This window comes from Spodoptera frugiperda, chromosome 15, assembly GCF_023101765.2.
Source record: "Spodoptera frugiperda isolate SF20-4 chromosome 15, AGI-APGP_CSIRO_Sfru_2.0, whole genome shotgun sequence".
Classification (NCBI taxonomy): Eukaryota; Metazoa; Arthropoda; class Insecta; order Lepidoptera; family Noctuidae; genus Spodoptera; species Spodoptera frugiperda.
In genome coordinates, this window is record NC_064226.1 from 4647851 (window position 1) to 4659779 (window position 11929).

At 34.3% G+C, this 11929-nt stretch overlaps 1 protein-coding gene across 1 annotated transcript; it reads right to left on the reverse strand.

Moving 5' to 3' along the window:
• Positions 1 to 447: 447 nt before the first annotated feature.
• Positions 448 to 9445, reverse strand: LOC118273746 (SHC-transforming protein 1). Its single transcript, XM_050699109.1, has 8 exons — positions 9013 to 9445; positions 8161 to 8231; positions 6734 to 7132; positions 5330 to 5503; positions 3432 to 3532; positions 2787 to 2959; positions 2243 to 2365; positions 448 to 2007 (listed from the first exon to the last, which is right to left on the reverse strand). Exons 1-8 carry the CDS (start codon positions 9103 to 9105, stop codon positions 1873 to 1875), a joined length of 1269 nt encoding a protein of 422 aa, XP_050555066.1. The 5' UTR covers positions 9106 to 9445; the 3' UTR covers positions 448 to 1872.
• Positions 9446 to 11929: the final 2484 nt, after the last annotated feature.

Genomic DNA, 11929 nt, shown 5'->3' on the forward strand with positions numbered 1-11929 from the left:
TCACTCCTACATCATCCCTCAAACAGTAAGCATATTGCTACGGGAAATATAAGTACTTGTGCCACGATCCTTCAAACCCTCTGTTACGGTGCAGTATCTACTATGCCATTGATGATTATTGATGGATAGCTAATTCAAGGAAAAATTTACAAAAATTATTTCGTTTTGATTATTTACTGAAAAAAGGATTTAACTACTAATAAATTGCAATGACCAAATTCGTTAGGCGTAAATGCAATTCATTAGTAAAACTATCAGCATTGGTTTATCGTTAGTTTATATACTACTTTTTGTTGCAAAATGTTTTATTTAGATTTTCTCGATATTTCTATTTATAACATGATGGAGAGTATCATAAATCTACCAACAGTATTGCTTAATGGATGTGTTTTGGGTTAAGTCTGTAGGCAACCAGCCAGCTAGGAGTATAAACAAAAATAAAAATGATGATTTTCCAAAATATTTTATTTAAATCACATAATACATTATTTTAAATACATCTTTTTGTTTAATAATAATGATAGCTCAGTAACATATTTGCATAAACTATATTTACGATGATGTTTAACATTATATGTCAATGGAATATTGCATTAATAATATATTTATTTAATTCTAATCAGTGATACACAAGCATATAATTTAGAACAGTGCTGGAAAATTCTAATGTGTTCATTAAACACTGTATTGGTGCCGCTATACCAACATGAACCACATTCTCCAATATTTCATAAATTTGCTCAACTTCTGTTGATATTATTTTCCTATTTAGTCCTTTTATAAAATCAGTCCAGCCGAGTACAGTCAGCTTGAAATCTAACTATTGAGTTGATTATCTCCGCTATTTTCTTTGCCTAACGAATAGGAGGTACAGATCTTGTAGGCGAAACTCTTTCCTCCCCCAGTGAGGAGTCAAACCCTTACTTTCTGTGCACTTGTGTGACACTACACAAACTCTCTATGGAGAGGAATAATTTTAAAGCATCAAACTTTTATCACTTAACATAGTAAAAGATTCGAGTCTAACATAACAGTCTTAAAGTAGTCTACGCTTTACAAGATGATGTGATGTTGTATGTACATTTTCTTTATAAAATTACACGACTACATTAATCTAAAATTATTTAAGTAAGCAATCATAGCACCTATCTGTTATTTTATTTATTACTTTATTGTAAACATATAATAAAACATTTAAACTATGACGCAGAGAGCTTCAATTAATTTGTGCGACGTTTGCATGCATGCTCCGACGTTACATGTATATGATATTTAGCAAAATACGATTTAATATAAAAATAAGACTCCTGTGTCTCGACTACAGTTTGGCATGGTCAATTGCACAGCAACATTATCCTTACATCCAACATAATATTAACTAATCTCATGCTTACACACACTAAACGAGATTTAGGCCTTCACATCTAAATAGAGATTTGGTGAAGACTAGTTTTATATATAAAATAACTTTATTGGAAATAAAATCACATTTTTGCAATAGCATTCCAACCAAATGATGCCTTTGGTAATTAATTACAAATATCCTATCACTTTTACGTGGATAAAACATTACAATAAAATGGAATCGTAATAAATGCGTACATAGTAATATAATTTTGAAAAAATAAATGTCGTTGGTACGCTCGGGACCACGGTACAAGTCACAAGTATGACGATAAGAATTTTAATATGGCCGAGGGTACCGTGATCCCGTAGACTATTGCTTTACATTAAGCTCTATCAATTCCTACTGATCGTCTCCTTGCATTACAATGTGGCTCGTTGCTCTAATCATACGAAGATGGAAGAAGTGAGTCGTACGAGTACGTGTTTTGTAATGTCGAGTCTGGTGTCAGTGGGTGGGGGTCATCCTCATGACGCTCCGTCCCTTAGCACAGGTTTGCGCAGTAGCAGCGCGGAGTCAGCCGACACTATTGGGAGCTCGTTGCTGCAGTGGTACTTAATTAGATGTGGTACACTTTCAAACACTCGGTCCTTCGTTCGTACCTAGTAGAAATGTTGATTGTTAAATTCTTATAGTATTATGCAAAGATTTTTCGCAAATAGCTAATTACAAAAAGGAGATAGTGCGTTCAACGGTAGATAACACAGTTTTCTTTTCTTTTAAATTAAATTATGTGTAAAAATTAAGACTTTATACGTGATTTTAGTCTTGAAATACAGGAAAAAGACAATTAGCAAAGTAAAATACACCATGTAATTAAGAACATAAGTGTCATACCACTCCATTCGGGTCGACGAGTAGTAAGTGCTTGTGGCTGCCCTTCCTGGCGCCCGTCAGCACAAACTGTCCGGGACACGCCGCCGACTCACGTACTAGGAACTCACCGTCTTCTACCACTAGCTGTCGAATTGAAAATTATGTAATTAGAAAATTGGTATACGAGATATGTACCTAGTTTAGAATATTTTTTTACTTTAGAAATATTTTATCTTTTTCAGATTGTATTTGACCTATCTAGTCACATAAAGACGCACGAAAGGGAACAACTACGGATCGACGTTACCGAAACCGATAAAGCGGACTTTAAACGTAGAATAACACAAATGATATAATATTTATTTGTGTAAATAGGCTACAAAATAACACTTTTACACCGCCAGTAAAACCCATCAGATGTCAGTCTTCTTAAAGTTCAGACTGGACAGTAAAATGAGAAAAACATGTCAAAATTAAGAACACTGAAGCAGAATGAAGCAAATAAATGAGCTGACCATTAAAAGAAATTAAACATATTAAAGTACAAAAACCAAGAGTAACATACCTTTTCAGCAGTAGTTCTAGAGATAGGTCCATGGAACCACGGTTCCCGGGCTAGTAAGGCGGCCTGCGCTTGCGCAGAGAGTGGCTCGGCCGGCACGTCATTGGGGGACGATACTGACGCCGTCGATGATGACGACGCCGCTGATGACGATACTGGCGCAGCTGTGAACGGTTCTGTGGAAGGGGAGGGGCGATTCTAATGAAAAAAAAACCATAAAACATTAATGGTTTCATTATCCTCAGCCAAAGGTTAACAATTCTGCATTGAAATACAAAATTTAGTTTGAATAAATTGATTACCACAATGCTTAATAAAGCGAGAGAATAATGATTTGTTAAATAAAAGTTAAAGTCTTTTGAAGAAACACCCGGGGCTATTTCTGCTTCAATTGGTTAGAAATAACATTTTACCAGGAAGATATTTGTAGTAAATCTACATCAAGAATAATGTAATTCTATATATTTTCCATTCCAAGTGTGAAATTCGAAAAATGTGTGGCACCAGCATTTTTGTTTAGTATTTCGATTTCGAAATTCAATAAGTGTTCATTTTCATTTCATTAATCCTGTGAATAGCTAAATTTAACTTAACGTGTCATATATGGTTAATTAGTATAGCAACAAAATATGAGGTGACAATACTAACGCATATCGAAGATGTCGGTATGATGGTTTGGCAACAGCGCGGTGGGCGGCGTGCGGGGTGGAGGGGTTTGGTTCACATAATGCCTTACGCTCTCCTCACATCTGAAAACATATGTGAAAGAACATTTTAAAAATATGAGTATTGAATTTTGTACCTTGATGACGTACGGTGTCAAGGTATACAAATGATGGTTAAAACAAGTAGAAAGTAAATGTACATAATTTAAATTAAGTCTTATAAGTATAGGATATCATTACTGTGAATATAATAATAATACTAACGCCCTGATGTGGGAACTAATTCAACTCCTGCGCATGTTTGTCTAATGAGGTAGTTGATCATTGAATGAAAGTTAATAATTCTAAATATTCATTGTGTGGCCTGATTGATTATTATTTATTTATTTATTCCTTTTCCAAATAGATTACATTATAATATACTAAGCCCCACAAAACCGTTGTAATGGTTTGACTGTGGGGTCGCTGAGTCTCTATGTTAATATGTTAAACATTTCTACAAATTAAAAGTGTCTAAGTAATATAATTTTAATTTACGTTTAAATCTATTTAATTTTGCTTCACTCCTTATGTCTGCTGGCAGATTGTTCAATAGGTAAGGTATTCTCTTGTTTAGTGTCCTGTCACCATAGTAATTGGTTTATTGTAATATACCTACTGTCAATAACGGTAATTTTATTACTAACTTTCATATAAATCTGAGTCTAGTTTCCTTATTGATTTTGGCTCTTACCTTAACAAAACGATATTGATTGCATTTCATTGAGTCATCTCACGACATAATAAGTTTTCCGAGAAAGTGAATCAATATGTGTATTATGTACACAGTCACACGATAATCATTTATTTCAGCAAGAGATAAAATGCTACATGATTCATATTCTGGGAATGTTTTTAATGTTTGTTTGCATCGAATATTCGGGGGTATGATTAGTGAAGCTTTTGATCCGTGTGGGAGTCATCATACATGTATTTCCTGGATAGGATGGTCAGTTTCAACGATAAGGTTTGATGACTAATGACTATACAGTTAATTAATGGACGTATGATTAGAGTGGAGCCCGCTCAATGTCCACAGATGTCGCGCCAAAAGGCGATGGTGGGACGAACTCGACATCTATGACAAGGATTGGCCGCAAAAGGCTTTAAACAGATAGGAGTAGAAGGAGGGTAGGGAGGCCTTTGCCCTGCAGTGGGACGATCATGGCTGAAATCTAAATCTAATTAAATAATATTCAGGAATTTTATTTGACTTCTACGTAGTTGATGTATACCTAAATTATACCTTACATACGTCATCGCGCTTTATGTATTTAAATCAGTTTCGTCAATAGTTTGGAATTCAGTATATTATACCGTCGAAGTGTATAATATACATGACTATGTTGTCATAAAAAATTGATATACATACGGAAGAATACATTTTAATGTTATGAAGGAAGGAAGGATATGTAAAACACTGTTAAATGAAACATTACAAGGAAATCCGAAGTTGTTTCTTTGACAAACATTTACATAATTTTAAGTTGTATCTACATTCATGTAGTAAAACAAATTTCTGAGTCCAGTTTAAGTTAATGGACGAAGGCAGTATCAGTACCCTTAGTACGAGTTTGCTTTACATCTGTACTTTACGTGAAGTAATTGAAACGAGAACGCGTTCGGCGCTCTTATTGGTTGGTTTATTCGAGCCAGCCAATCAGAGCACCTTACGTATCTGAACGTACTTTACGCTTAGTATGAGTTTTACATAGAATGTGGTTTATCTGTACCCTTCGTAAGAATTATTCATTATTTTATCATTCAAAGAGGACCGTCGCAGGCTGTGGATAGTATTATTCAGACTACTGAGTATATTGTATGAATGAAGTATATACTTACGAAGATATAGGAGCTAGGGAGGCGAGTGACGCTAGAGGCGGGGGCGGGGGATGTCTGTACGAGGTGGTGGTCTCCGGCGGCGTCTTGTCTGGCATGTCGTTGTAGTACTCGCGGTCGTCCGGCGCTATGCCCGTCGCGGCGCCACATAACACTCGACCTCCGTTTAGATTTAACCTGGAAATTGTATTTATAATTTCTTTAAGTGTAAATTCTATTATTGTTCATAATGAGTGATCCATCGTTAGACATATTAAATTAATTAACAATATGGCTCACTCATGTGAATAACTCGAGAAAAGCTCTATTAGTTTCAAGTCACACCGGGACTCATATTCGACGTCGCGCAGCCAACTCTCAGATGGCTTTTCTCAAATAACTAATTCGTGTGAGTAAGCTGTATTTTCAATGAATGTTCTAGAAAACTGACTCAGTGATAGTCAATTTTAACTAGTCATCTACGTAACAAAGGGTAGCTCTTACTAAAGACGATTTTGTCCTCTTTATATTCGAATACCAGATCATTGTTTATGAACAAAAATATATAATAAAGAATAGCGAATTCATATTCTGTGTACCAGATGATCCAGCTATTATATCTGTTGTTGACAATACACTACCAAAAGCATAATTGATGTAACTTCATATTGTGCAGTCCAACAGTCTGGTATAAAAGAAGTATAATTATATAATAGCAAATAGACCAATGAATCATGCAATATTTACTTGACTCATCTTCATTGATTAAATGTTTTGAACTTACACTGGCTGCTATTGAAGTAATGATAGCAAATATAAATGGTGACAGTTTTATATTATTTCTAGTGTGGACTAATATTATGTTTTAGATGTTATAACTGTCATCGTAATATGACCTTTGGAAACAATGCATTGTGGAACATTGTTCTATGTACATAGATCTATATTCAGATAAGTTTTATATAATGGTATACTGACAACTTTTGTTATGGAAAATATAAGTCGCTAATTTAAATTTGAATATTTTACTTTTACTCCCACCGAACATAGCTAACCCTTTTTCCGCTAGTTTTTGAAGAATTACTAGGTAATTATATTCCAAGTTTAGAACATGTTTTCACACAAAAACCACGATATTCTAATTTCTTAGAAATGCGGCTGATTTCCTTTAATAAATCATAGAATTATAAATTTCACAAGTAAACCGATATAGGATATTCTACTATATACCTCTTTCCTGCTCATTATTGAAGAATAACAAGGTATTAGGTATATTCCAACATTAGTATAATAATATATTTTCACATAAATAATATGATTCAAGTATATGAGGAAATAGCTTTCAACTAAAATTATTTTCCCTATAACAGAAATGTATGATATTTCTATGAGGAAACTGTATTTGTGAAATATAATAACAATACTTACGATGAGGGTTTCGTCAAAAATTCTTTGAAACGGAGTTCAAATGCTTGTCCTATGGTCGCTATTACATCTTGTGCTAGTCTACCTCCACACTCTAGTACGTAACATGCTCTCCACTCAGCTGGAGGCACTGACTTGGCTACATAAGCTACAAAGTCCAATGAGTCTGTATCTCCTCCTGACGCGAACGACACTCGCGGCATATCATGACGAGCTATAGTCTCTCCGCCTTCCAGAGCGGCTAAAGTTATTGCTTTCGATGATATGGTTAGTGCTACATTGGCACCGGAGTGCGCCATCCGTGGACGGGCAGCTAGCGCTCTTACTGCAGCCTGACAGACTCTGCGCTTCTTGTCCGCTGACCTTAGACCAGCTGCTGCACATACCCTCGCAATACATTCTCTGAAACATGAAAAAGTTGCTATTAATTTTATAGACTATGCACTAGTAAAACTCTAAATAGTATTTCATTTCAAATAAAATCTGATCACTTTCTCCACAGTTATGTAGAAAATTGATATTTTGTGCTACTCCAAAGAAACAAACAGCCATATAATAACAGTTACCATAATAGCAAAGTAACACATTGTCTCAATTACTGCAACAATAGTACAATACACTAACAAACAAATTACGAGTGTTTAAAATGTTGCAATCTTACTGAAGTATTGTTTGTATTTCAATACGGGTTAAAGACAAGATTAGCAGTACAAATAAATTACAATAGTTACTCATGATAGATAAAGTTATGAGAAAAATAAGTCATGTAAACTTATATTGAAAGTGTTTATTTATGTACTGTTACAGTATTTATTATTTTGTTGAGGGAGGAAATTATCCTTGAATTTCTCCCGCCTTGGTCGAGAGTGTCAGACTCTTACTGACTAAAAACAACCATTCCTACTCCTGCTGTGAGCTGGAATTCTAGTAGCCTCTTATGTTATCCGCAGCTGTGGACTGTTTCAATACCTCAGATTAGTTTCATTTTGTCTAATTGGCAGATATTGAAATGTACTTTTTATGTGAAATATTACAAAATCTATCAGTAAAGCTAGTAGACTCTCATATTTTGTGATTATTTGCTGCTTATATTAGAAGAAAACTGTACTAAAATATAAGAAATAAATATAGTAGAGCTCAGCAAAGGAACTTTAAATTAAAATTGACTAGGGCAGGATGTAGTGGCACAGTTGGGAGCACATGAACAATATGCTCAAGGCTGCCAGCTAACTTGTTTCAATACTGTAAGCATTGTTCTTTATATATTTTATATACTTCTATGTAGGTATATTAGATTGGTTTCTATTATAATTTACTTTATTATGGCTCTATCCAAAGGTTGTAAGAAATTGCCTCATGCTAGTCAGTATAAAAGGCACACTCTGTTTTTTTTTTGTTAAGTTTGTTTTAAAGTTAAAATAATAACTTACTTTGCTACTTGTGATCTTGTTTCAAAGTCCAGCTTCTTCATAGAGGTTAGAACCTCCATACATCCAATATACTGGAAAAGATAAAATGTATTTTAATAAAATATAACTCTCTGGATCTCAAAAATGCATGTGTGTGTGCACATAACTCTGGAATTGCTGCACCAAATTAGATAATGCTTTTGTTGTTTTCATTGTCATGATAATCTTTGTATGAAATGTAATATAATATAATATAGGTACTAAATAAATACAATTTACAAATAATATAAATTCATTAGGTCAGTCAGAGGATAAAACCCCAAAAAATATTGTTTAAACTTATGAATACTTTTTATTCTTGTTTTAATATCATAGTTACTAATTTATTAACAATAAGTATAAGTACATATAATTGTAGAATGCAAAAACATTTGTAAAAAATGAATTTGTAACACTTTTTGAAGTTCAGAACTAACTAATTTGGAAGATATAACAAGGAAACTGCTCTATAGTAAAGTGCAACACATTCAAATTTACTATATACACACAATGACATAGTAGTATAGTATGCAATGTGTATCAACAAGTTACTACAATTTGTACTACTGCCATAACAGTTTTACATACTGCTCAACAACAATAGTGAGTAAATACCACCACTGTTGCATGTGAACATGTTACAAATATTTTACATTTTCTCACACATCTGCGAATTCCGTCATTCGTATGTTTTTAGGACAAAACAAGCTGCTCTCATTTTGTTGTCCTAAAATTTTCGTGAAGTGTTTCTTTATTCTTTGTAGGAGTAAATGTAGGGACTGTTGTTATGTTGTTGAAAGTACGACACCCACAAATCACAAATAGGATGCTTACCCTGACTGCGTATGTGATTCCATCGCTGGCCAGCACCGAGTCGGGGTGCAGCCAACCCCGCGCCGGTTTCGCAACAAAGGTACTGTCCGTCATCTCCAACACAACAGGAACGCACCACTACGTACAGTTCAATGTTATTCTTCACACTTCACCTACTTCTAGTTATTTAAAAGGCGCTTTCATTATGATTCAGCTGATTAATTCACTACTGTCGATGTAAATCACCAGTTATCTCGAATGTTTTGCCACTAAAGTTCACAATTATATTGATTTATTTGTCACCTTAATTAATTACTCGATTGTTATTGCTTTGTGTAAATAAGTAAAAGCGTGGGAATACAGTACGACAATAAAGTAAAAAACATTTATCGTTAGAACATCAGCAAAGTTATAACTTTTTTGACAGTACGAGTGAGTGAATGAAAAGTCATGAGCAAAATGAGCAATGGCGTTGACTGAATGAGTGAGGATGAACGATTGAATGAAGATGGAACGGAACTATATGGCACAGATAAAATAACGAAACACACACGAGCAAAACTTTGATGTATGTACACTTGAGTACAAAAGTTTTTAATAAAAACATATTTAAATCGTATCTACTGCAATTTATTGTAATCTTTAAACATCAGATCAAAGTGTGTCTGCCTTGAATTCTGTAGACATGTTTAGTAAGTACGTACATTTGTTTTAAAAGCTCAAGCTTTTTTTGTTATGTTATGAATTCGCTTTATTTATTAATTTTTATTTTCTTCTCCTCTAATAATATCTTCTGATTTATTTTGTTGCGGGATCCAAGTCAGTTATTCATGTTCGTGAGATGCGCCAGAATTCAGTGTTCCGCTGTTTTCATGGTTGTATCTACTGTAGATCCTGGCTTACAGGAGTTGCAGCGGTTATAGGAGGTTATAGTGGGCTTGATCTATTAAACAATGCAATATATGATGTGTATTTCTTAGTTGTTGTTTACTTACCCACTGTAAGTAAGTAGATCGGCATTATCATCGATGATCAGCCAATTCTCAACTTGGGCCTCCTTCCACGGATTGGAGGCAGTAAGTAGGTGCGTGTTTTGTAATACACTTGTTTACCACTGTCAATGCAATGGTAGAAACTTTAAAATCAAGAACATGTAAGTTTCGAAGTGGTTCACAGTCTCTTAGCTAAGTCTTAGTGGTTGAAAACTTTTGAACACAATAAGAAACTTGTTTGCCGGACTTTATCCGGCCCACCCTTACGATGCTCTAGTAAATATTTAAGTAGGTATGTGCCTTGCAGTTAAACATCAGCCTACTTTTGCAAGAGTTCGCCTTGTAATCGTAAGAAAACCAAAATTGAACTATCCCATAACGCTGTTAGGTAAGTACTTAGGTATCACCAGCAATAATGGTTAATATGCAAGGGTTCCCAACCTTTTTCTCGTCAAGGACCATTTTTATAATTATTCTAGTTAAGTTAGAGACCACTTTTGGCATTTATTTTTCTTGAGATTTTCTTATCTTTATATATATAATTCTTCTGTAAGTGTGTATGTCACTGAACTTCTCACTTGTCACTGAACGACTGGACCGATTTTGATGAAATTTTTTGTGTGTTCAAGGGGATCTGAGAATGGTTTAGATTCATAATTTTGTCCGCTGAACAATGTCTTTTTAATAAATTTTTAATTTATTAGTAGTTGTTGATTTTGGAATGTTTTACATTGGATCCGACTTTTCAAATTAAAGACGTGTAGACAGGACAACGTCTGTCGGGTCCGCTAGTTTACTCATAAAAATAGCGACTTTTGGATTATTGACATCAGTTTCTCCTCTCAGTTGTCTCTTTTGACCTAAGTTTAATTCGAGCTTTAACCATGGTATTTATTGGACAGAGGTATTAGTGTAGTGTAGTCTAGCGTATTTCGCGAACCATATTTTGTCTTATTTGGACCACTAGTGATCTACGGACCACCGATTGGATACCACTGGTCTTATAGATAATTCTTAGTTAGATTATTAGACATTCAATCATAAGGAAGATATCGGCGAAAATACTAGGATAACATATTAATACTTAATAATTGAACGCAATCTATTTATCATCCCTCACGCGAGATACAATCTCCCACATTCAGCCGTCCGTATCCACTGGGGATATGATATTATTAATATCTTATGTACGTAACATAATGTACTTTAGTTTTTTATAGCTCTTTTTGTTTTTGTTCCTAGAATATCACTTAGGTAATACTTGATATGGGATCGTAGATCGTAGGAGTGAGTACTTGTGTTTAAATAAGGAATTAGGTAGTTAATAATTTAGTAGGTTGATATTCTAGGATGCGTAGGCAGGTTAAAGTTTCCTTGAAATGTGATGTTAGATATATTTTGTAGGTTTCATCTCAATAAGTTATTTGGGTATCAGAGTTTAGGGCTTTATTTAAATTTGTTTTTTTTTTTGGGGGATTGGCGCAAAGACAGATTAGTCAAGAGCGCTCTTGTGGCTATCAGATACAATAGTCAACTACCTACTTAGAATCTAGATGTAAAAGCTTTATTTTTATATTCTCTCCTACCTTATATTTAGTTTAGTGGAAACGCCTTTAGTATTTAGCCTTTGTTATATAGTTACTAAAACGACCCTCTTTAGGCACGTGTCTAGTTTTCCTTAGGGATAATCCGGTACTGGATTAGCGCATTCAAACTGCGAGTAGAATATAATAAGCAAAATTCTTTGTTCAGTATTTCTGCCAGGTAGACTATTGTTAGGTCCTCTATGTTCAATGGTTCATGTCACCTATTTCGGTTCATTGGTTCCTCACCCTCAATTGTGACTACATCATGGCTCCGTACTTAATATTCTAGTGAATTAAATCCGTAAAGGTAGCCACCTCCATTTTCTCGTAGTCATTTTATTTTTTCATTAATCACTGGTC